At 41.9% G+C, this 24,395-nt stretch overlaps 1 protein-coding gene across 13 annotated transcripts in view; it reads left to right on the plus strand.

Moving 5' to 3' along the window:
• THSD7B (thrombospondin type 1 domain containing 7B) overlaps positions 1 to 24,395 on the plus strand; it is a 481,009-nt gene that overhangs the window by 219,559 nt on the left and 237,055 nt on the right. For all 13 annotated transcript variants that reach the window (XM_046944128.1, XM_046944125.1, XM_046944127.1 and 10 more), the window contains 2 exons: positions 18,561 to 18,652; positions 20,329 to 20,502. In XM_046944128.1, the coding sequence (XP_046800084.1) occupies positions 20,364 to 20,502 (139 nt within the window). In that variant the 5' untranslated portion in view covers positions 18,561 to 18,652; positions 20,329 to 20,363. The remainder of the gene's footprint in view (positions 1 to 18,560; positions 18,653 to 20,328; positions 20,503 to 24,395) is intronic.

Below are 24,395 nucleotides of genomic sequence, written 5' to 3' on the forward strand. Positions count from 1 at the left end.
TCTTTGGAGGGGAGAGGCAGTGGGGAATTCTTGGAAGCTGCTCCACTCCCAGTGAGGACCACCGGCTGACCTGTCCAGTGCTCCCTGGTGGTCTGCTCTCTGCTCAGTCTTGGCGTGTGGTGGGAAAGGGCTGGTTTGGTAATGTGCTACAGGACAAAAGTTCTGCCAGTTCATCTTCACAGCTGATAGCATGGAGGTGCTCTGAGAGGAATCAGCAGCTACAAACAGTGAGATTTCAAGTACGCTTTCATGCTTTTCCCTTCCAATTTGGTCATTACATCCCTAACCTCTTGTAGAGTCAATCTGATGTTTCCCCGTCTGAGGCTGGCAGTAGGGCGGTGATGGGCTGGTGCTGCAGCAGGGGGTGTCTGTTTGGGAAGTGGTGTCTGTCTTTTCCCAGACAATCACAGCTCTCAATGTGCTTAAGGGCTCTTGTGCAATAAAGCACCCTTTCTATCAACCTGGGGAGATGGCTGAGGGATGCCTGCTCTGAAGCAACACACCTTCAACAACTGTGTGGGGAGCTGGTGGGAACATGGCCAACAGCCTACGTGTCAGGAGAAACTTTGGAAAGAGTTCTGAGGTTTTTTTTTTTTTTTTTCAGCGCATGTCACTGGCAAATTGACCAAACTGGAGTGCTGAGTAGGCTTTGAGAGTGGTGGAGGTGCCCATCCACTGCTGGAAATGCCTGGAAGATCGAGTGCAGTTCTCAGCTGTTGATATTGGGTTGTGAGCTTTTGTATCCCCAGAGGAGCCTGATCTGCAGTTCAAGGGCAGCATGCTCTGGTGTCATGCCTGTAAACACGTGGCCAATGGTTGCTCATCTAGGACTGTCAGTACTGGTATTTAACTGGGCAGGAACCTTAATCCAACATAAATTGTTATGAGCCTTTCAATTCCCACAAATTAAGGCTTCAGCCAAAAGTTTCTTTCAAAGTGCAGGAAGATTTTCTAGCACTACGGTTTGTGAAGTATTATTTGTCTACCCTTCTGATTCAATTTTCTGTGCGCTGCTTGACTGCTGTGAGGAGAAAAGCCAAGTGCTTCTGCGTGGCTGCCCAGGACAGTGGTTGTAGTGCAGCTGTATATGTGAGCACAGTGCCTGCGGACCTGGGGCTCACAGCGAGGGAATGGGGGGCAACGTGGGGCTGCTGGGCTGTGTGCATTTTTGGACCCTTACAATGTGTGTTTTTCACCCAGAGGGTGGTGATGCACTGGAGCAGGTTGCCCAAGGAGGCTGTGGATGCCCCATCCCTGGAGGCATTCAAGGCCAGGCTGGACGTGGCTCTGGGCAGCCTGGTCTGGTGGTTGGCGACCCTGCACATAGCAGGGGGTTGAAACTCGATGATAATTGTGGTCCTTTTCAACCCAGGCCATTCTATGATTCTATGGGTGGGATGTCAGAGCTTCGTGCTGCCGCTGTGCTGAGCAGTGTCTTGCTGCATGTGGGTCCCCATTGTATCAGTTCTCTGCTTCGATTTGGTGCTGGCTGCTTTAATCTTAAAAACATCTGTCAATTTTTCACTTATCTTACAACTTAAAGTAGGAAGATATATTGAAGTGTTTTTAATCTTCTGTTGGGATTCTGAGCCCCTTAGGATGCATTGAGGATGTTGTTTACAAATGTTGTGATGCAACTATGAAAGACAGAAAACTTTCTTTTCTGAGATGAAGGAGATTCTCATACAACAGTGTGATGTATAGATCTGGTCCTTAACGAAAAGAAACACAATAGTGGTGGACTGTAAGAGGAATATTTATGGAGGCATTTTTTCCCCAGTTATAGCTAGGGTGCTTATTTTTAGTTGGAGACCTGATATTATGCCAGTCCCAGACAATCAATTTCATCTCAAATAATATAGAATGTGCTGTCAAATTATATATGGTAATTGATTATGAGCTTGTATGTAATGTATTATTACATCTTATTTTTAGCCTGGTTTGTTAGTGCCTCTTAGCCTGCTGCAGTCTAAACCAAATTTCATAGAGAGGTGGATGTCTCAAAGGCAATTATGTTTCTATACACATAATGAAAGCTGGTGGCTGCCTGAAGTAGACAGTCAAAATTAATGTTCCTGTTGATGGAAAGGCTGCAGCATGTGTGGTGAGCATCATCCCAAAGTGACATGATAATGCGTGTGTGTGGTTTGGGGCATCTACAAGGCTGTTGGTTGGGGCTATAGGCTGAAGCTAGAGGTGCTAAGGGTGTACAGAAGGATGAGGAGGTGTGAAGAGGAGTTGGGGATGTGGATGAGACAGTGAGGCAGCTGAGGTTGTGTAGGAAGCGGGAAGAAAGAGCGTGGGCATCTGTGGTACACCCATGGGATGATGACTTAATAAGATGAAACAGTGAAGGGAATGTGCAAAAGGTGCTTTATTTTTATTTTTTTTCCTGATGGAATTATAATATTTTAATTTCTTCTGAAATGAGACCGTAACTTCTAGCAAGGAGAATGGGTAGGTGCTGTCTAGATTTCATTTACTTAATTTTCATGGGACTGTCTTTTACATTAGAAGCTGACATAAGATGCATGAAAGGCCGCTCTTCTGCTGGAGACAATGAAAGATGGAGGAATCGTGCCAAGCAATGCCTTGATTCAAGAGTAGGGAGTGACGTGCCTCATACATTGCCATTTTCACTTGTATGATGCTTGATTTATGTGTGAGCACAGGAATTTGCTGCGATTCAGAGCAGAGTCTAAAAATATAAATGGCTGTTCATGATATGGGCTGTGGTTCATTTTCCAGTTATTTTCTCTTGGAATAATAAACAGCTAAGCTAGAACTGCACGTAGCCACCTCTCAACGTTGTGTTAAGAGGCACACGCAAGCTGACTAAATACAGCTTTGGGCAGGCCCAAATTTAGGGTCTCCATCATACGGTTTGGTTTGATTGTGTCTGCCCACTGCTCCTTGCAGCTGTGCTTTTCTGGAAAGCCTTTCATTTCCCTGATATTCTTAAATGATTTCAGAATCAGGAGAAAATTGCACTTTGAGTTTTGAGGATTTTCTGTTGGATTTTTTTTTCCTTCTTTTCGCTTTGGTTCAAAATAGGACTTTTTTTTTCTTTCCTGTGGTATTTCTAAGAGGCTATGGTAGATGAAACCTTACTGATGAGCGCAGTTAATAAGTACATTAATGAGTGCATTTTATGTATAGGGCTGCTTATCTGCATGCATTAAATGTTCTGGGACTTAATCCAGAAATGTGCTTTTCCTTCTGGAAATGAAGTAAAAAGAGTGCTAACCAAGTTATTTGTGTTTGACGTGCATTACATCTCAAACAAGTTTCGTTTGAGTTCGGTGCCAACAGGAGCAGGTTCGGTACTGCGGTAGCTCATATCAGATGAGGTAACTTTCCCTTATGCAGCGTTTGTTAAGCACTCCTTGTATTTCAGATAAAGATTCAGGGAGAGCTTTTGGACTCATGTTTTTTCTTTTTTTAAAGAAGTTGAAAATTTTATCATGAAAAATTCATATATACTTCACTAATTAAGAAGTGTAAGCTTCAGAGTTGGGCTAGACAGAATTTCTTATGGTTTCTGTGCACTAACGTTACCTCCTCTGGTACAGCTTCCAGAGCAGATCCGTTCAGAAGGAATCTGCTTCTTCACAGAGGCTTAGTTCCTTACATGAGCTGTCTTTAACATTTTTAATCTATCTTAATGTTTCCCTTATTCTATAGCACAGCATAATAGCTTTTATTAAGATACTTACAAGGTCAATTTTAATCCCCAAATAACATTGACGTGTCAGGATTATATATATGTGTAGCCTTTTTATTTTCGGTATGTCTGGAAATTGCAGCAAGCCTGATGGACACTTATTTTGCACAGGCTGCTATTTCAGCTCCCTCAGGCAATTGGAAGAGAATTTGCAATAGGATATGGAATGTGAATAATTTTGGATACATTCCTTTCTCATCTCTCTCAGCCACCAATGCGAGAGGCTGGTTTTTGGAGGCTCTCATCCCCAGCTTTCTGCAATCCTGACCCATTTACGCTGCTCTGAAAGGAGCACCTGAAATCATGGCTCACATCTGAAAGTACTGCTGAATGAGGTTGCGGTGATTTGTTTTACGGTGACTTTTTTTCTGGACTGAGTCCTTGCCAGCCTCTTTTCTCATACAGTGGTTTGATTTGTGAATTGATGCTTTAAATGATGGTTTGCTACAGGAAGAACTCACTCAAGAATGTGTTCTTTGACTCTTGACACTTTCAAATAAGCATCACATCTGTATTTAAAATACATATCAGAGGTGAAGTAGAAGTTACAGCCTGGATGCAGATGGTTCAGGAGGATTGTTTGACCCACTTAATGCCTGTCTTTATTAGAGAATAAATTTGAAAAGCTTGCAGGAAAACAATTAGCCATTAATGTGCTCAGAGGTTAGTAAGACAAATAGCGATTATGGGTTTGCAGAAACTTCTCTGTATTGAAAGGGAAACACATGAAGCAGCTTCTGGTGGGGTTGTTTGGATGACGTTAAGGTACAGGCTTGGTAGACGTGCTCCAGCACAGCGCCTTGTATGGAAGTGTCTGTGGAAGCAGAAAGGAATTATCTTGCTGTACTGTTCATTCCTGATGAATCAGTGCTCGCAGAATGATAGATTTATTTTTAGCTGAGAGCAACTCCAGAATCCTCTCTGATGAGAAAAGGTACGTGAGAGTGAAAGCTGGCAGCTTGTGGGAAGGGAAGAAAGGGGAGGTGGGTACTCCGACCTGTTTCCCTCTGCAAGCTGTTCTGCATTGACAAACAATGCGATTTAATACAACAAATACATAAAGAGAGAAAAATTGACTAGCAGACTGTTCATCTGGTGTTCCGGTGTCTGTCACGTGAGTGTGCGAAGCAGCCATTGAAATACCACTAAAAATGAAGCCTTTGAGTGTTGTGTACGAGGCTCTGATAATGTTCAAGTGCACCATTGAGTGGTGGAGCACACGTGGTGTGCATAGCGTACATTTGGCACTAAGAAATAATTAAGCGGATGCACGTCGAGTGCATTTGCTGGAGCTGTTGCACTGCTGTTCACCTGGCACTTGAGAGGACTGGTGGGGTTTCCTCTTGAGATAGGCAGGAAGGTTGGAGACCTGGCCCCTGCTCCAGGGCTATTCCCTTGTCTGTGGCTGGGGGGGGTCTTGCAGCTCCTGGGGTGTAGGGTGGGTTTTGCTGCTGTGCTCTGCAGGCACCAGGGCTGCGTTAGGGCACAGCAGCTCTTCTGTTGTCTTACTGAAACAGGAGTTTCTCGTAGCCCGAGGCACCACTTTAGCAACTTCTAATTATTCTTTCCCCTTCTTGTTTAACTAGGGGCTTTCTGTCCCTAATTGGATGTGATTCGCTATTACAGAGGCTCTCCGTGGTGAGCTTCATGGATAGGCACTTTCTTTAAATAATTGACTGTCTCCTTTTGTTGTGACAGGTCTCTGCTCACATTTCATCTCACCTTCACCTTCTTTGTGGCTGTGCAGTAATTTGGGTCTCATAGCCTTTCCCAATGCACCAGTTTGCAGTGGGGATTGTTTAGAAAAGTAACTGGCTCAGTGCTGTGCTGCTTTGATTACCTGGAAGGCAAATTGCGATTAGAATAAGACTGTCTCGGCCTGGTTCTGATGCTGGTGCAAGTTTTGTGAAGAGAAGCAATCATTTCTTAGGAATTGTGCAAATCTCTGATAGTAATTGGCCTAAGCCAGAAACAGCCCAACTCCTTTCTTCCTTTTTTTCCTTAGTAGAAGTGTTTCTGTAATGTTCACTCATGGCTTAAATGCTTTTTCCCAGTGTGTCAACCGTAGTGCTACCAAGAGAAAGATATCTGAGTTAGCTGTCAGCTCCTCCTGCCCCAGTGACTCCAGCTCGGCCTCTCTGGGGTGCGTGCCATCAGCTCCTTGCTCCTGGCTGACACCCTTTGCATGGGATCCAATGGCTGTCCTGTGTTGGAATGCTGGCAGGTACTTCAGTGAGGGCTGACAGCAGAGATCAGAGTTTGGAGGGTCCTTGTGGCCTTGGCAAGGTGATCTCCTAAGGTGGTCTTGGCAAAGGAGCCTACAGCTTTTCCTGTATGATTCAGTGCAGTTATGAACCTGCCTTTTCTATCTGTACTTGCGGCGTGTTCATCTGAAGATAGGTTATGTGCTGCTACTTCAACACAGTGTTTTATCTGCTACAGATGTGTGCACATCACAGTGCTCTACCCGAAGGATGAATTGCGTGTGCAGGTGCCATTGGTGCCCCAGCACCAGCTAGATCAGTCGGATGTGGCATTGCCTTACATCCCTAACAGAACCCTTACGGAGACATTCTTAAAGCACTTTTTTAAGCTCTTCCTGAATACATTCTAGAAGACTAAAAATACGTGGCTTGTGATATTACCTCTGTCTATTTTGTGTGGGAAAACACATGGCTGTATTTTTCTGCTAAATGTTGCATATTGTATGAGTTCTCTTGTCTGTTCTTATTAGCTCTTCTAAAATGCAAATTTGCAATTGATTCTCAAGCCTCAGATGCTGTTGAAAACATCTAGTAGGTATGGATTTATATAGGTAATGTTCATCACTACTTGTAGCATATAGAAGCATAGTGGAACACTGTTTTTACATGTTGGACATCTGAAACAGCTTTTTGCTCATCTTCATGCCTGTACTTTCACATCTTGCAATTTGGAGAGTTTGGGATTAAAATGAAGCAAGAATTTAGTACAACATAATCCATTTACACCTACTTCCACAGTCCTTTATTACAATGGCTGACTGAATTATATGTGGGTAGGTTTTATCAGTCAGCATCTTTCCTTTGGGATGGATGTTGATGATAACTTTAAATACCACTTCAAAGCTTTGCCAATGTATGTAATGCTTTGGTAGATTAGTTGCACAGGTACAAAAAGCTGGGCATGTTGCATTTTTTTAAGTAATTTTTTTGAAATGCTTGTTACAAAAATGATTGATCACAATGATCATGAAGGTATTTAACCTTAAATAAGTACTGCAGTTGGAAGCAGGCGGACTTTGGAGTATTGCTTGGAACTCGTTGGTATGAAATAAGATTGGAGAACTGAGTCATCTTTCTGTTTGCAGTTTGTATCACATTTGTCTGAATGGATGGAGGTCCAGGAAAACCAAACTGAGCTTTATGTTCTGCTATAACCTGTTTATATGCTTCTGGGCTTAGGGTGGTTTTTTCTTTGTTTATTTCTTTTCCATCAAGTGATCTTCAAGGGAAGAGAAGTTGTATTGTTCTCTTGCTGTTCATCCAGTCTATCTCTTTCTTTGTGCTTGCTTGTTTTAGGACGTGAGTACCACTGGCATCAGAACAGAAGACATGAGAGCTACTAAACAGGATTACATTAAAATCATTATTTAGTTGAGCTCTTACACACGATTAGGAGATTGTCTTTGTTTTGCTGAATTGCAGTATAGAGAGGTCCTTGATAAGGGAATTCCAGGTTGCTTTAGGCATTCATTAATACAGAGGCCAACCCACTGTTAATTGTATGTAGAAGGGAAGATAACAGGAAGGCAGAGCCTGTCATTTTAAGCAAATTGATACTAGAAAATGTGCATTTACCTGTAAGCCAGGGGAAATTCTTCCCCCAGAACAAGAAATTCTCTGGTTTTGTCCTCTACCTTCACTGTGGCCTGTGCCTATGAAACAATTGCTGGCATGACAAAACCCCAACCTTCAAGTAGAATGGAGGACATTTTCCACTTTATACAGATCAGTCTTTTTGTGTAACTCAAAGCAATTGCAGTCCTTTAAAAAGACTCATGTACTGAAGAAAAATTACATAGTAAATGGAGTTTTGAGTCTAGTAGTAACCCAGTTCCCTGCTAGTTTTACCACATGAGGAAAAAAATATAAAGACAAAATTATGACCCAGCTCTTCTGCTGCCTCTGCTGAATATTGTTTGGTAGACCAATTTTTCAAGAAATGCCTGGGACTTGCAATGTATTTACACAAATCTAGCATAAAATTACAATTTAAAGGGCAGAAGTAATCAGATGTATTGGATTGCTGCTACTGTCAAGTCATGTATTTAGTTCAGATTCCCATCTCTCTGATGGAAGAAAATGCTAAAGGACAGTATGATAGCTCAAACCATGGGGAAGACAAGCCTGGGAATGAATGTGGATTTTAATATTGGAAGTGTTTATAGCAGTGTATGTACTTTCAGCAGGCAAGAATATGAGGCTTGGGAATCTATCAGCAAGGGAGATTTCATGCAATTTAAAGTGCACCGTTTCATTGAGGAAGCTGGTAATCTCTGTGAATATAAAGGTTGACTCAATTTTCATTTAAATTCTGAAACACACAGGAAATACTGAAGTAAACTTCCATCAATGTGTGAAGAATTGTACGAAAGCTTTTATGCATTAGTTGACTCATTCATTTATCCACCTGATTTGGAGGAGTGCAGTATAGAGGGAAAAATACATATCCCGACTTCTTCAAGTTAATGCATTCTGATGAGTTTATACTGACTAGTAAGAAAAATGTGTTTCTAATTTCTTTTTCAAAACAAAGAAATGCTTTATCATGCACTAATCACCACAACATATATTGGTCAAAATGCAAATCAAGGCTTGGCAACTGGAACTCAAAACGTTGGGCTCCCTCCTGTTGTGTTCTTAAAATACACCTGTTAGCCAGGCTTGGCACCCTGAGAGCTGTTCTCAGTCCTTCCCCTGCAGCAGTGTTTTACATTCCTTGCAGGCAGCTTAGAGTGTGCCCAATATGTCTGAATAGATACGTTTTACTTTTCCATTAATAATGCAACAGAGCTTTGAAACAAAACTAGCCAGGGAACATCATGAAATGATTTGGTATGGCATTTGTTGTGTAGTTTCTCTCTATTGGTTTTTTTTTTTTTAGTCAAATTGAATCGCATCTGGAGTGTGTTTATTAACTTAATTTAGTATAGTTAGATTAATGGTGCACATAACTATTATTTCTTTAAATGCATAAGAATGAAGTGCCTAACTTTTTAAATTGCAGTTGTTGGTGTCTGTGAGGACTGTCTGCTTGTTTTGGAGAGAAGCGTGAGGAAGGCTTTAAGGGCGTGTTGAAAGCGTCACCAATAGGTAAAAGCAAAAGAAGTAAAAGATTGTAAATGACATTTAATATAGACTTTAGTAATATGATAAAATTATAAGTAATCGTGACTATCACAACGAATTCATGCAAGGCAATCTTAATTTTAGCATTTGTTTACATTCTAGTTATTTCCAGCTCTAAAATTGGTATGGTATGGTGTACTGTGTTGGATATAATGTAGCGTGTCTGTGCTGTTTCCTTCATAAGCTTGTCCAGAAAGGGGGAGAAAGCAGAAAACAATGAAGGAGAAAATGTGGGAGGCATGTGGAAAATGACCCCGGGCAATCAGAACATAGGAGAGGGGAGATGCAAGTGAGCAAAGGCCTCATTAGGAGAAGGAGCAAAACATTGTAATGGGGTGAGAAACCAAGCTGAGAGAAGGTGGCAAGTGTCATAAAATTACATCCATTATCTTTCAGAAGAAATCAACTAATATAGTGTGGGAAAGAATTAGAGGCAGAGGATAAGGGCGAGTTTGGGCACTGAGAAAAAGGTAGCCAGGAGTAGATGTACAACAGGTGCTTAAGCTGAAGGGCAGAAGGAGATGGCAGAGCTGATTAAAGAAGAGAAAATTATTCTGTGGTAGAGGAAAGCTGCCAGGTTTGTAGGATTTGCAAGAGCTGAAGTGCAAGTTGAGATCTGATGTCAGTTGGCACGAGCTTGGTTGTCTAAGCCCTGTGGTGGGCAGCAGAAACAAAACCAGCGAGGGTGGTGTAGAATAGCTTGTGTGATTCATAGCTGCCTCATCCTGCCTGATCCCTCTTTCAGCAGGAGGCTGGGCTAGAGACCTGCAGGGGTAAGTAGGGAGCTGCCAGCTGAAATTAGTCTGTTCTCCAGTGAGCAGGGGATGAGCAGGCCTGATGGTGGTACTCAAAGTGGTTGAGCAGGTGAGCAGTCAGCAAGTAGCATGGTGCAGATGGCTCTGCTGGGAAGGATGGGCATCAAATGGAGCTCATGTTGGGAGAAGCGAGGCCAAGGATGTGGAGATACAAGAGGTACAATAACCACATAAATTCATTGTGGTTTGCTAACCACATTAGCAGAGCTAAGGAAGGAAAGGTATCTTAACCTCACGCCCATCTTCTTCAGTAGATCTCTACCTGAGTGACATGAAGAGGTCATAAAATAGAAAGTTTATTTGAGATTAAGTTGAAAGTGCCTGTTTCAGTGAGTAAGGTCATAGAAGTAGGGTTTGAGATCATTGAACGATGAGAACTCTGCAGTCAAAAGCAAAATAAGCCTTCATCTGAGAAGTTGAAGTTGGTGACAATAAACGTGGGGGTTAGAAGGAGTGAACTGAAGGTAATGGGGTAAAGAGGAGATGGTCAGAATTTGAACGTCAGTGGAAGTGGCATACAGAAAAAATGTTCTTGGGTTTAGTACTTAGAAGAGGAGAAATAGGATGAATGGAAGAAATTGGAAACCTTGAGTGGAGGCAGGCAGAGAAATTTCCAGCGCTGTTTGATTCATAGCACTGAGTGTGAAAGAGAGCTCTGTAGGACACCGTGCGCATCCCTCAAATATTCCACCAGTGGCTCTCACTGATGTGAAGAGGAAGAGGTGGCAGATGGCTCTGTGTCATTGTTAGTGATGTTTTTCCTTTTTTGTTTTTTTTTTTTTTTCCCTTGGAGTAGGTGGTTCTTAACCAACAGAGGAGTAAAAGAGAGTCAAAGAGTGAGTCTACAAGAAAGGTAGAGAAGGAAATGAAGGGAAGAAGTGAGGAGGAGGTGAGCATTTCTCTTGACACTGATAATTTTGGTTGCTGTATTCTGTGGAGCGGGGAGAGAGCTGTCTGCAAAATAAGAGAACCAGGAGGATCTTGGATTTGTGAAAGTGTTTTCTCTAGGTTTGGCCTGGGTAGGAGTTTCATTCTGTCTGCTACTTGGGTAGTAGTTTTGGTTCGTTTGTTGTGCTCAGGTGCTTTGAATGCATGAGCAGGATTGTTCTAGCAGAACCGGCAGAGGAAAATTACAAGGTGTATTCTTTTAATGTGGGTAGGGATGTTAATCATGAGCTGGACACTTGTGGCCTGTGCAGTTCAGAGAAGTCAGAAAAGACTTTAAGTTACCAGTAGCACATTGAGACACTGAAATATGAAATTAGTGGATAATTTTCTTAGGTCACGCTCTTTCCCATAAACCAAACTCATCTGCTCTCCTAAGGGGAGAAAGAACAACTGGGCTGACTTCTCATTATCTCTTCCTATGGCGTATCCTTATTGAATTACTGCCAGGTAGATGCAGCAGCTGCTCATCAAGCCACTGCAGGACTCCTCTGTTAATTGAACTGTAATGGGGGTGACAGCAGGGAAGGTCAGGATGATGGGACCAGTGATGTAACGTGAACTCTGGTAAGAACAACTGGCACAGGCAATTGACCTTGCTTAAATAATGTTATGCTAAGGGCTTTTATCAGTTGATGTCAGGATGATTATTTTTTCATATCCAAGCTGTGATAGTGTTAGGGACCCTGTGTGAATCATATTCAATTGTGTTCAGGGCAAGTATATTTCTCACCTTAAAGAGAATGGAGTTTCCTATGTGATAAAATACAGTGAGTGACTAACCAGCTACGAGGGAAAACAATAGGAATAGAAATGTTAACAGACAAAGTTTTTTTTTTTAATAGACATCTGGTTTTACTTTACTGATTGCCCCAATTTATCTGAAGGGTGGCATTACCTTTCTAACTGCACTTTATGGCATTTGGATGTTTTTTTCTGTTGTCATGCACAGTTAATCTTAGGGTGAAAGCAAGTCCATTTTTAAAGAAATGTGCAGATTTTATGTCTTTGGGATGAGAAACTTATTCCTACGTCTGATTCTGAGGCTCTCAAAGTGTGTTGAAGTGACTGAGTTCAAGGCATGCATCCTAATGCCCATTCTGAGCTACAGCATAAATCTGGCATCACTTCTGCTCCAGAGGAGGTGATGTGATGTGTGCATCTTTGGCAGGAGCTCCTTTTTCCTGAGTCCTGCTAGTGCATGTGGGGAATGAGGTCTGCAGAGCCCTTCCTGGAGATGCTCAGTGGCACGAGGCAGTTGGCTGCAAGCAGCAGCTTGCACGGTTCAGAAAACCTATGTATAAACAACCACCGCTTTTTATTACAAGCCACAAATTACACTGTGTTACTCTTAGCGTGTAGGAGGAAGGAGGAAGTCTGCAGGGCAGTTACAAAAGTTGGCTGGTTTCATAGTGCAGTGTGTGCATGCTGGCATCGCTGTGTATGTTTTCTTTTTTTTAATAACCCCTATATGTAACACGATGTTTGTGGGCCAGTTGTCGCTAATGACTGGGAGATCCATTGCAAAGTACAGAGGGAAGGAAAATGAAGTAATCAATAGCCAGGCATCACACAACGTCTTGGAGCTCATTGACAACTGTAGCTGTAACCATTTGAAGCGCGTATTCTTACACAAGACTGGACAACACAGTTTGTTTTACTTTTCCAGTAGGTATAACAAAGCCTGGGTTGTATGAGGTCTCATCACAGCACTTTGGTGGAAATGCCTGGTAGGGAATAGAGAACCACTCCTTCTCTATTGATCAGCGGTGGCTGCTCGGCCCACACTGTGAGTCTGGGAGTGTTGCAGGGTGTGCACTGTGCTCTGTTTTCTCATTCTTACAAGTTCATACTTGGGTGCATTGAAATAAACAGCTGATGGCAGAAGATGCGTTGGGATAAATGTTTGTTTCTGCACTTTGGAAGTAAGTTTTTGAAATGGGATTTATATTGTGGATGTGTATGTCTGTACACATAAACTTATTTGCATATAAACAACAGTGAAATGGTGATGACTGGTTATACAGAAACATAAATGCTGTAGATAATACATTGTTCTTAATGGAAGCACAACAGCAGAAGGAAAATGTCATGCATGCGAGAGGCCCTGAGCTTGCCCTATGTACCCAAATAGCCCTGACCAACAGCCTGCTCTTCTTTGCTAGCCATCACCAATACATGGGATTCAGTTTTGAACCTCCACTTGCTCTCGCCAGAACTGAGAACCAGAGTAAAATGGTGGTATTTTCCTGCCTATGTTTAGTTAGTTTGTTTTGTCAGGCGCCTAGGCCTGCTGCCTGAAATCCCAGCCCACAAACGCCCATCCTGCAGCCAGGAAGGAGCTGCTGTCCCCGTCCTGCTCTGTGCTGCTCGCTCGTGCTGTTCTGACCTTGTGTTGAAGGCTGATAAACCCTGCGTAGTGGCCACATTCCAATAAAGAGAGGAAAAAAAAAACCCTGACCTCCAACCTGCGATACCCTATTAATGTCAAATAATATAAAGTAATATCAGAACGTAAAAAGGAAATCGCTGCAGTAAAGCAATTTAATTTCTGTGAACTGAAAGCACTTGAATGGAAGTGCTGGGGAAATTTGCTGTTGTTCCTGCAGCAGAGGTTATGAGGTGCTTTTTTTTCCCCTCTTTTTTTTTTTCTTTAAACTGCTGCATTGTAATTGGTGACTTTGAAGCTTTCTGTTGTTTCCAGTGGGAACGATCATGCTGCTAAAGTAGAGAGCTTGCTCTGCTGAGTCTGATTTTCAGGCTTGCCTGTTAAAGGAAAATAATTTCAAATACTAGTTTTCAAAAGGTATTATATTGCTGAATGTGCATTATATGCAATGTTTAGCCGATGAAATGAGAATAATCCGCTTTGAACAACAACTTGCATTTACTGAACTGGTGTTGGAAGCAGTGCCAGCTGCCTTTGCCTTTGTCTGCCTAATTGCAATTTAACAGTAATCCGCGATCTGTGCAACTGTGACTGCAGTTCTTTGATAGAACTGAGTTTGAACGGACCTCCGGTTCATCTGCTGCCAGTGATGAAAGCCATTGCACGACAGCGTATTGACAATGGACTCAAACTTTTCTTTAACCACTGGAAAATAAACAAAAAGAAACTTGTATTCCTCCGAAGCTGTCAAGTTTTGCTGTTGCTGTGTTGTGCTGTGCTGGCTGCAGGCTTGCAGTGAGCAGCCATCCACGTGTAGGTGCTAAAAGCTTCTCTAGGTCTGGGGCTGGTGCCATATGTTTGTAGGAGAAGCGTCCGCTGAGGGCTGTCAAATGCAAAGATCTCCTTGGGCTGACTGGGGAGGTGTGGAAGCAGCAAATTGCTGGTGACGGGGCACGTACAGCAAGAAGTGTTATTTGTGCACGCTCTGTTCCTTTGCACCTTGGGCATTTGGCATCAGCTGCTTGTCAGGGGCAGGATCTGTGCCTTTGCGGAAGTTTGCTTTGACTTGCTGCAGCTGTTCTTGTTATTTAGTTAAATATGTGACAGTGCACAAGCAGCGTGAAAAGGTTGCTGAAAAGTTACTGGGCACTTTCTATGTTCTGCTTCTCAGAAAGAAATCAATGCCTGAGTTCACAAGAGAAACCTATTGACAGTCCTGAGCATTTTGATCTTAATTGCTCTGTGCTTGTTCCTGCTGTGAGGAGTATGATAATATTTTGAAGAACATTTGTGAAGGTAAATGAGTGCACTTTGAGCTCTAAGACAGGATGAGTAGAGCACCAAAAGGTCTGTGGCAGTTAAATACCACTGAGTGGTTAAATACCATTGGCTCACATTTGGACACATGTTGGGTTGCGTGGTGACTGGTTTGTGGGGAAGGAAATGTCAGGGTGCTGCTGGTCATTTCTGGGCACCTGGTGGAGCTTCACATCCTCAGCTCTGAAAACAGTGCAAGCTGTGCACATTGGATGCATGGATGGTGGATGCCCCATCCCTGGGTACATTCAGTGTCAGGCAGGACCAGGCTCTGAGCAACCTGGTCTAGCTGTAGGTGGCCCTGCTCAGTGCCCAACAGTTGGACTAGACGACCTTCAATGGTCCCTTCCAACTCAAACGATTCTGTGCTTGTGGAAGAGTGAGGCCAGTTTTGTTTCAGCTGCATGGAACTGGTCTTCTGAACTGAGCTCCCCAGCAAAGTGAAATCAAATACATGTTTTGGTACTGAAAGTTGAGTACGTTTCCATAGGGTACGCTGGGAGCACTTAGCCTGAACGAGATGTAACACAAGTGCCATTTCACAGCACAGTTCTGCTCTATCAGTGTTTTAATTAAAGTCATTCTACTGATGGAAAGTCTATTCTCTGGTGTTTTCTTTAATGTAGTCATAATGCATCAGTTTGAGCTCCCTTGCTGGAACATTTTTCATTATAATCCACTTGGCTAAGTTTATAATTAAACTTCTAAATTCAAAGCTGCTTTTATTGTGTTTTTGGGATAGTTGAAAGCTAAAGCAGGAAAACTTGGGGTTCCTGGGTTTTACCCTCAGCAAATCGGTGCAAGTTAAGAAGCAATTCATTGGCAGAACAGTAATTTCATATCCTTGCTTTCAATCCCCAGGATCTTTTCCAGCTTTCAGGCAAGAAACAGATATGACTGAATAGAAGAAAAAAGATGAAATAATTACAATTTGTGCAGTTTGACTTAGGAGGTCATCAGAATACCTCGACTGGTGAATACAACCAATAAGGGTGGTGCCCACCTACAAAGGTTTTAATAATTAGATGTGAAGAAAAGCTGTTCTGGGGACAGGTTGGACCACGAGGCTGCCTGGGGCAGGAGGAGACTCCTCAGCTTGTCTGCTGCTTGTGGTCGTTTTCCATGTGCTGCTGTGTTAGCATTGGGTGTTATTTCAGGCATTATTCAGCCCTACAGTTACTGTAGCAAACTACCAAAGAATTATGGGGTTTAACATTTTGATTCCTGTTGGGTGATCTCACTGGACAAAAGCTGAGCTCGTTCATACTGTATGCCTTTATCCACAGTTGTCTGACGTCCTACTAGAATAAGACTAAATGTTGTTAACTGAGGTTTGTAGACAAAGAAGCAGAGGTGCAGCAAATCAAGCAACTCTTCCCATATATACGAAGTCACATAATGGTTATCTTCTAGGTGGGAACAAAGGCAACTTAGTGTAATTCTGCTCATGATTTAAAAAAAAAAAAAACAACAAAAAACGAAAACTGGGGAACATGCACCTACACTTGTGTCATGTGCACTTGTGCCCTAACATCTCCTCCTGCTTTGTGTGCATCTGTGCAGGAGTTTTCATTTTGTTGAACTCAGGCATCAGCATGGCAGCGTCTGTCCAGCAATCATAGAATCATTTGAGTTGGGACCCTTAAAGTCTGTCTGGTCCAAACTCTCTGCTATGAATAGGGACACTCACAGCTCTGTCAGGTGCTCAGAGCCACATCCAGCCTGACCTTGAGTGTCTCCATGGACGGGACATCCACCATCTCTTTGGGCAATGTGTGCCAGTGCTTCATTAAATAGGACTGCTGCTCTGCCTTTGCTGCTGCAGACCTGGCTTTCTGCTAGTTTGGGAGAGAACAGAGTTAGCTTTTTGGATAACAGTTTTCTCCCAAAGCAAGGCAGATTTCACTGGTATCTGAGGATATAGAGTACACTGGAAACGTCCACATTACCTAGGGATATCACAAGGAGTGGGTTTGTGCTGTGCATGCTAGGAAAGTGGTTATGTAATTACTGCTTACGTTGACGTTAAGAAAATTTATGCATGATTAATGATGCTTATCTTTGTGCTAGACATCTAGTAAATGATTTATAGCCAGCTAGAAGGGCTGCAGTTTCTTCTGTTGTTGCTGCTGCTTAGTGTTTGGGATGATTCTAATTGCATCATATATTTTAAATGGAGAGTGCCACCCAGGTGTCCATGTAAGCATTTCCATTTCAGACAGATATAAGTAGGTCAGGTTTACCTGTGGTGGGGGAAGGTCATGGCTCCCAGTGAACACGGGGACTTTAATTGGTGTATGACAAGGCTGAAATCGCAACTTCGGTTTGGGTCAGTTCAAGTTGGTGGTTTTCTAAGTTCAGCTACAAATACCAGACAAGTCCACACTAGAGCGGTGCCAGACTGCATTTTCCTAAACCAGTGAAATGCTGCAGGGTGTGTGGAGAAACATCTGTCCTGTGGAAGCTGCAGGAACACAGCTGCTCCCTGTTCCACAGCAGTGTGTGCGGATGGGGAGTAAGAATGGGGCCAGCAGTCTGACTTGGAGTCATCTGCCTCTCAGCACTCCTCCAGAGCTGGTGGCTGTCTGACAGTGTCTGGGAAGCAGGAGCAGCTTCAGAGCTTCCTTCCATCCCCAGCTAACCAGGGATCAGGGTACGATACTTCACTGGTGTGTAGCAGGCTGCCCAGAGAGGTGTGGAGTCTCCTTCTCTGGAGGTATGTAAGACCTGTCTGGGTGCCCACCTGTGCGACCTACTGTAGGAACCTGCTTTAGTAGGGGGGCTGAACTAGATGATCTCTAGAGGTCCCTTCTATCCATTACACCTAATGTACTTTATCTGTTTTTTTTTTTTTTCCTGAGCATAATTCCATACGAACCAAACAAAACTGAAGGGGTGTTTGTGTTTAGCCCTTCAAACACACGAAAACAATTGCTCATTATTTAGTTTTGTGAGAGTCTATTAGTGCAGACAGTCCCTTGGCCGGAGCGCGAGGGTGTTGAACACACATGTAGGTAATCAGCTTTGGAGAAGCGCTATGTGTTTTGCAGTGAAACACATCTCAAACTTATTTAAGCGGCTGCATGAATTTAATCTCGAAGACTCAGTAGAGTCAGTTTTAAAAATGTAAGTTTCAGGTTTTTCCCCTTTCCAGTTTTTTTTCCCCTCTGTATTTGCCAGTTTAAGCTGGCCATGCTGACACATGTGGGAGCTGAGATATACTGTGACTAAATTTGATGTGAAGTCTTGGTGGCCTTCATAATGTAACTTATTCATGTCTCTGTAGATAGCATATGTTGCCTGTGCAATATTTTTTTATCATATCAGGACAGAGCAGCCACTGTTCCAAATTGTGTTATGTGAACCTAGCTATGCAGAAAATCTTCATTGTGCTTACTGTGGTGTAAATCAGTGGGCTCTGCTCAGCCCTGCTGGGGTAGGAGAGATTAGAATCAGTCTCATGGTGTCTAATTTATTTCTGTTTTTTCAGAATTCATGTCATCTCTGGTCTTGCTCCATGGGGAGCAGCAGCCAGTTATCTTTGTAGGCTTGCTCGAAGAATGAACATATGTGGAAACCCCTTGTTTCGGGCAGGAGTCCCCTGCTCTCAGGGATTTACTGGGGCTTACTGTCCCTTTGAATGCTGAGAAGATGACAGTGTGTTTAGGAAGCAGCTGATTAGCACTCCTTGTGCTTCGTTAAAAACCTCAGCATCGTTGTCAGCTGCTGGGGGAAGTTTCCCTGCACTTGCCCGTTTGTTGCCCTGACCTGTTCAGGACACGTTGCTTTTACTGCATTCTTCAGCAGCTGGAGCGCTGCCCAGCAATTTCAGATGAGCATGGTCTGCACAGGGCTGGGGGCTGGCTCTGCTCCAGTACTTAAATCTGAGCATCTGAATAATTTCTTTGCTTGTATTGCATTTTTGGGTGTGAACTGTGTTGGAGCCAATGTCACTTAACTCCTTGTCTTTCCCTTGACAGAAGGTCGGTGGCTGTGTTCTGAGCGCCGTACATGGTGACTGCAATGCTGACGGCACTGGAGGAGCTGCTCCTCCTCAGCTCTTCTGTGTGAGGTGAGCACCTATCTGGATGAGCAAAAGAATTAACTGTAGGATATGTGAGGGCCCCTCTCTCTTTCTAGGGCTTGTCTGCTGTATTCACACCAGGGTAATGTCATGTCATTGAGGAATGGGCTTTCTGCATCTCAGTTCTGAAGGATTCTCAGGGTTTCTGGTCTTCATCTTGGGCTTTGCATGCGGCCACTTGTGGTCTGTGTTGGGACTCATGTGTGGGTTGTGTTCTGAATCCAACGTGAAATGCTGAGTTAACGTAGAAGACATTAGAAAAGCAATAAGCCTGGTAATGTTGCCTGAGTTCTTGTATTTGGTCAGGCTGATGGCCTTATTGTTTGCTGCTTGTCTGAAATGTAAGAATGAACTAAACCAGATAACAGAACGTTGTATCCTCTCCTGTAGTTAGTCAATATCTGATTATATTTAATTGCATGAATTTATCGTGATAGAAAGTGTTTCAAAGTAATTTAAATGCAGCTTGAAATGGCAGTCTATTCAGAATGTACTATTTTTGAGTTTATCTTCGGTTTCTTATCAAGAACAATGCTGTGTATTATGCATTATGACAATGTTGCTTTTCAAAAGGTTAGAAACGTAATGGAATTTTCTGGACTAAACTTCTAATAACCGATAATTTTAATGAAAATCACCAAGATTATGGTAGTGAAGACCAATCTTGAAGACAGGTGTTATCTCTCTGCTTCCTTCAATATAGATGTGACATTTTTACCTGTAAAAGTAGAATAAATCAATTACAAGTAAAAATATATTAAGGATTTAAACATGATATAAACACAAAAAAGTGTTACATAAGGAAAAACTGGGTGTAAACTTATGCCAGAAATTTGGTCTGGTTTCATGTGGTGTGTACCATGTGCCAGCATTTTTTGCGGGTGTCAGAACTATTCCCAATTGGAAGTGGATTAATCCAGAATACCTCCAAAGTCGTGCAAAACAAAATATCTACCTAAGTAAGTGCCTAGTGTGAGAGAAATGCTGAATGTTGAACCAGAAGCTGTGGGATCTGTGTGCCTTTCCTATTCTCTCATGCTTTAGAGCTTTTCCAGTATTTGTAAGCAAATTGGATTGTCACCGAGGCAGGCATTTAGAAGTCAGGCTCCTGCTTTGTATGAGAGACCCTGCTAGAGACATTATTCCTTGCTTCTGATGTTGTACAGTGATTATTTTAATGAATTATGCAGTGTGAAATTGCTGCAGCTACAGCATTTGGTCCATTCCTGTCCCAGTCTCAGTGTGGCTCTTCTGTTCACCTGAAGCGATGAAGAGCTTCATCAGAGAGACCTCCAGAGTATTTGGATGTTGCTCTGGAGCTCAGAGATCAGGGTCACAAATGCAAGGCCCAAATTGTGGGGAAATGCCTCAGTCATGTCAATTTTCTCTTCCAGGCTGCTCCATCAGATAGTGATAAGCAATGTCTCTCTTCCCTGCCTTTCCTGCTGTGTTTTGCGTGTTACTTTTGTGTCCCTTGTGTTAATACGTGATGTGAATCTAAACCAATTTCAGGTCTGGTGTTTCAGTTGTCAGTGACCTTAAAACATAGGACATGTAGTGTCAGACTGTTACCAGAGTCCTTGCCATTTATTTGCAGTGGCAGATTGCTTAAATTCTTAAGAACTTTTAGCAACTTTCTTTTTTCCCCAATTTGTTAATTTTAGGACTGAAGAAGACAAGAGACTGAATTATCTGAATTATGCTTCTGCAACAGAACTGGGTTTCTCCTCGTTGGACATGGCAGAGCCTGGGGAAGTCTTTCATTTTTTTTGTTTTCTTGATGTTGCAAGCAGCTGATCTGGAAGCCAGGAGGGGTCACCAGTTTGTCTGGAAAACAGGTAGGAATGAGATGTGTTGGTTTATCTACTGGATACTTCCTGAGTTTGAGAATGAAGTGCTCCTTCCTCTATGCTGTTTTAGGTCAGTAAGAATTGGCACGTGTGAGACCTTTGGAAAGCTTTGTGTATACACTGATATTTGTGATTAGGTGACAGGGTGAAGGCAAATAAGAGATGGTAAGATACCAATGCATAAAAACTAAGCATGACACAGTGTTTTGTAGCATGACAAAGCAACAAAGAATGTTCAGTGAAATGAAAACATTGGTGAAGTCAAGAAATATTTAGTCAAAGAAAATATCCATTAGAGATACACAACTGAGTCAGGGGCTTCAGTGCCCACAATGCTTTTAAGATTTGGCCTTTTATGACTGAGCAACAGAGGGGTTAAACTTGATGGGAAAAGTAATTTTCCCCTCTGTTTTGGAGAGATATTTTTAATTGTTTGTTTTAAATTGACGTTCTATATAAGCGAAGAGGTTGAATTAACTTAATAATCAAGTGATTATTCTAGGATAGTTCCTGTGCTTCTGATTGGATCAAAGCAAGCTTTCCTGGCCTCCGATTGAATACTGGTTGAGTACAATGTGATTCTATATTTTTGAATAACTTTTTCCATGGTCTTGCTTGTAAAATGAAGAGGAAATAACCAACAATATAAACCCTTTTCCTCTAATTCTGTATTGTATACTTGATTTCTGAACAACATTTGAAAGCTCAAGTTGTTTTCACGAGACACGTTAGACTCTTCAGTGCAGTTTTACTTCACTTCTGAAGTGTGTTGTACCATCAGCATTTAGAGGTGTGCACTGCGAGTCATAAAAACTTAATTTGAGCTGATGGTTACAGCTGACAGTAAAGTGTTATTGGTGCTTCAAAGACTGAAGCAGCAGTAGTTAGAAGTGCCAACAGGCAGTGGCACAAGTTTGCATGGACAGTGTGCTCTGAAAGCCTGTGATGAGTGCTCATCCAATGCTGAGCTCGTGGTAAATGTTCCGGAGTAGAAGAAAGCTGTGTTGGTTATTGCAGTCCCACAGGGAAGCAGAAATATTGGAGATCTTCAAAGTAAATTTATAAGGCTTAAATCCTGTCGGTATTTGGCAATACTGTCATTGTGAATGGTTAGAGGTAGAAAACTCCTTTGTGTGTGATGTCTTCAGAATGAAAACACACGTTTATATTATGTACATCTACTATGGTGCTTTTGTACCTCCCCCCCCCCCTCCGGGTAGAATTAATCATAAAGATCTATTTTTCTTTCAAAAGTTTGCAAGGAAGTGTTTTGGGAAGATTAAGAGAGTACCTTTAATGGATTGGATCCAGAGTCAGAGAGGTTAACAAAGCCTGTTACAGCAGGATACCACAAACGAAAAACCCTGTGATTTAGACAATCAAGTTCTTGGCCTAATGAGGTCTGTGGTGCATGTAATAGAAAAAAACAATGCTCTAGTTTGAGGGCTTGTGTGCCCAATGTTTAAAAAAATGGAGTAAAATAAAAGCACAGCACAGTGCACCTATAACTGAGTAATTTTAATGTCAAAACTGAGCAGATTCTTTCTGATAGCAAGCAAACCTGCAGGTGCTGTCTCTTTTTAATGAAAGGTTCTAATGAGCAGTCCCTAAAGGGAAAAGAGATGAACTGTTTCGTTTTCAAATCTTGACTTGTCTTTTGCAAGGATGGGAAGTTATTCTACAAGTTGTAGAGACCATGTTACTGGAAGGGTTCACTCAGGAATATGAGTTTCTATGTACTATGTTGAAAGAAGAAAAGGAAAGAAAAAGTTGTTGAATTAGTGCTGAAGTTTTATAAACCAATCCTTTTTTTTTTTTTTTACCTAAGTCCTTGGCTGTCTTGAATGAAGACTTATACATTTTCATGCTGGGATTGATGGTCTTGGTATAGGTGAAAGCAATTGTATTGAAACTGTTGCACGTACAAAAAGCAAAACCAAAAGCTCAGGCTCAGTATATCTTAAAGTTTCAGGATGTGTTAGTGCGCATTTTCCTTCTTTGTGACCTGTCTTGAAACTGTTTATTTTCAGCTTTCGGTTTCTAGAGATGATGTAATAATATATCTAAATATCTCTACTCCGTGTCTTTTGGTTTCAGGACATTTCTTGTCAAATACTGATTTTGTGACCGTCAGCCTTGGTTATACCAGTTAAATTATTCAACTACCTTAAATAGTGAATAATTTTCTGACGCTTGTTAACTAACAAAGCAGTTTTAGTGATATAATCTTGAGAAAATTTAATTGGATTTAAATCCTTGTAAATTAATATTGTTTAACGAGATGCCAAATTAGCCATTAGCATATTTCACGATGTTAGTTTTATTCAACTCTTGAATTGATCCTAAAAGGTCTGGAATTGATGTCACGTAGATGTGTTTGTCCTGATGGAGACCACTGAAGCTTTTAAAACTTTGGATGGAATATGGACATACATGTGACTTTCTAAATGCTGTTACCAGAGATGCCTGCAGCACATGTTGGCAGCGTGCAGACTCGCTATCGCTACGAGTGTCTTCAGTTCCTCCATAAGCTTACACATCAATTATGGTATATGCGTTGCTTCCCCTGAAATACTAATAGAAATGCTTCCACTGGATGATAATGTTTAGATTTTTAGGGAAAAAGTTTTCTAATTAAGGTAAAAATGAAAATAATACTCTGTGTGCTATGGAAGGTGGAAGAGGACTGTTAGAAACCAGAAATGTCCCATTGACTTCCCCATGAATAATTATTGCTGTAGAATGAATCCCAATGGGGATTTAGCCCAGCAGGGACATGCTCCCTGTTATGAATGGGAGACCACTGAGAGTGAGACATCAGACTGGGAAATGAGTTTGTACTGATCATAGCAGCGAGATTTCACCTGAGGAGGAAACCATTAATCTTTTGGTGTTTGTGGGCTTCTGGGAGATAGGTGCAGGGAGCTGCATGCTGTATTGCCCCAGGTGAGCGCAAAAGACTTTCTTCAGTTGAGAGTTATTACCTATATCTGAAAGTGCTTCTAAAAATAGGGCTAGCAAATGGGTTTTGATCATCAGACTTTCTTCTGAAGCAATCCTTAATGGGAAAGATATGAAATGAACTTTTCAGAGAACGATCTTCTAATGTGGAGGAACCTTTGAACTCGGTGGAGGTGGGTGAGCCACTTAGGACTGAGATGAAAAGGATCTTTTGTTCTCTGTTCTCAGATAATGCTGTCATAAAATACCCTTTCTCAAGATCTTAATTTCAAGAATGCCAAGTGCTGGTTTGGAAGTGCCTTTGACCTTGCATGTTAAAAGACAAACTTTTACCTACATGCGCAAGATGTTAAAGGGAGTCCACATCTTCAAAGGAGAGTGGGTCTTAAAGAGATTAAAAGATAGCACTGCAATAAATGGCATTTTTTTTCTCCAGTGGAAGAATTGGAAATTTAGTTGCAGTTTAACCAAATCTTGAAAGATTCTGAAGTTCTTGGCTATCTGCAGTTCTAAGGCAGCAGCAGTCCTCCTTGGTTGTAGATTACAATCATGTCATCTCAACAGCAGCAATTATTATATCAGGTTCAATTCTAAAACTAGTCAGCTTGTTGCCATAAATCGGGTAATTGAAAAATTGCCCTGAAATCATATGCTTTATTAATTTTACCCTTAACTTTATTCATGATCAGTTTGTACCTTTGTACTTGAGACAGATTATAATTTAAATAACCCTTCTTACAATAGTTGCTCCTAATGTATTTGCAAATTAAAGATACCAAGCCATTCTGGACTCCTGCTATTAGTCATATCCTCTTTGAGCTGGTTTGTCAAACTAATCTTTTCTAAACGTTTTGTTTAGAATTATATCAAATCTCAGTTGAGACTTCACCCATTGACCTATTGCAATTCTAATTAGAAGT

This window comes from Gallus gallus, chromosome 7, assembly GCF_016699485.2.
Source record: "Gallus gallus isolate bGalGal1 chromosome 7, bGalGal1.mat.broiler.GRCg7b, whole genome shotgun sequence".
Classification (NCBI taxonomy): domain Eukaryota; kingdom Metazoa; phylum Chordata; class Aves; order Galliformes; family Phasianidae; genus Gallus; species Gallus gallus.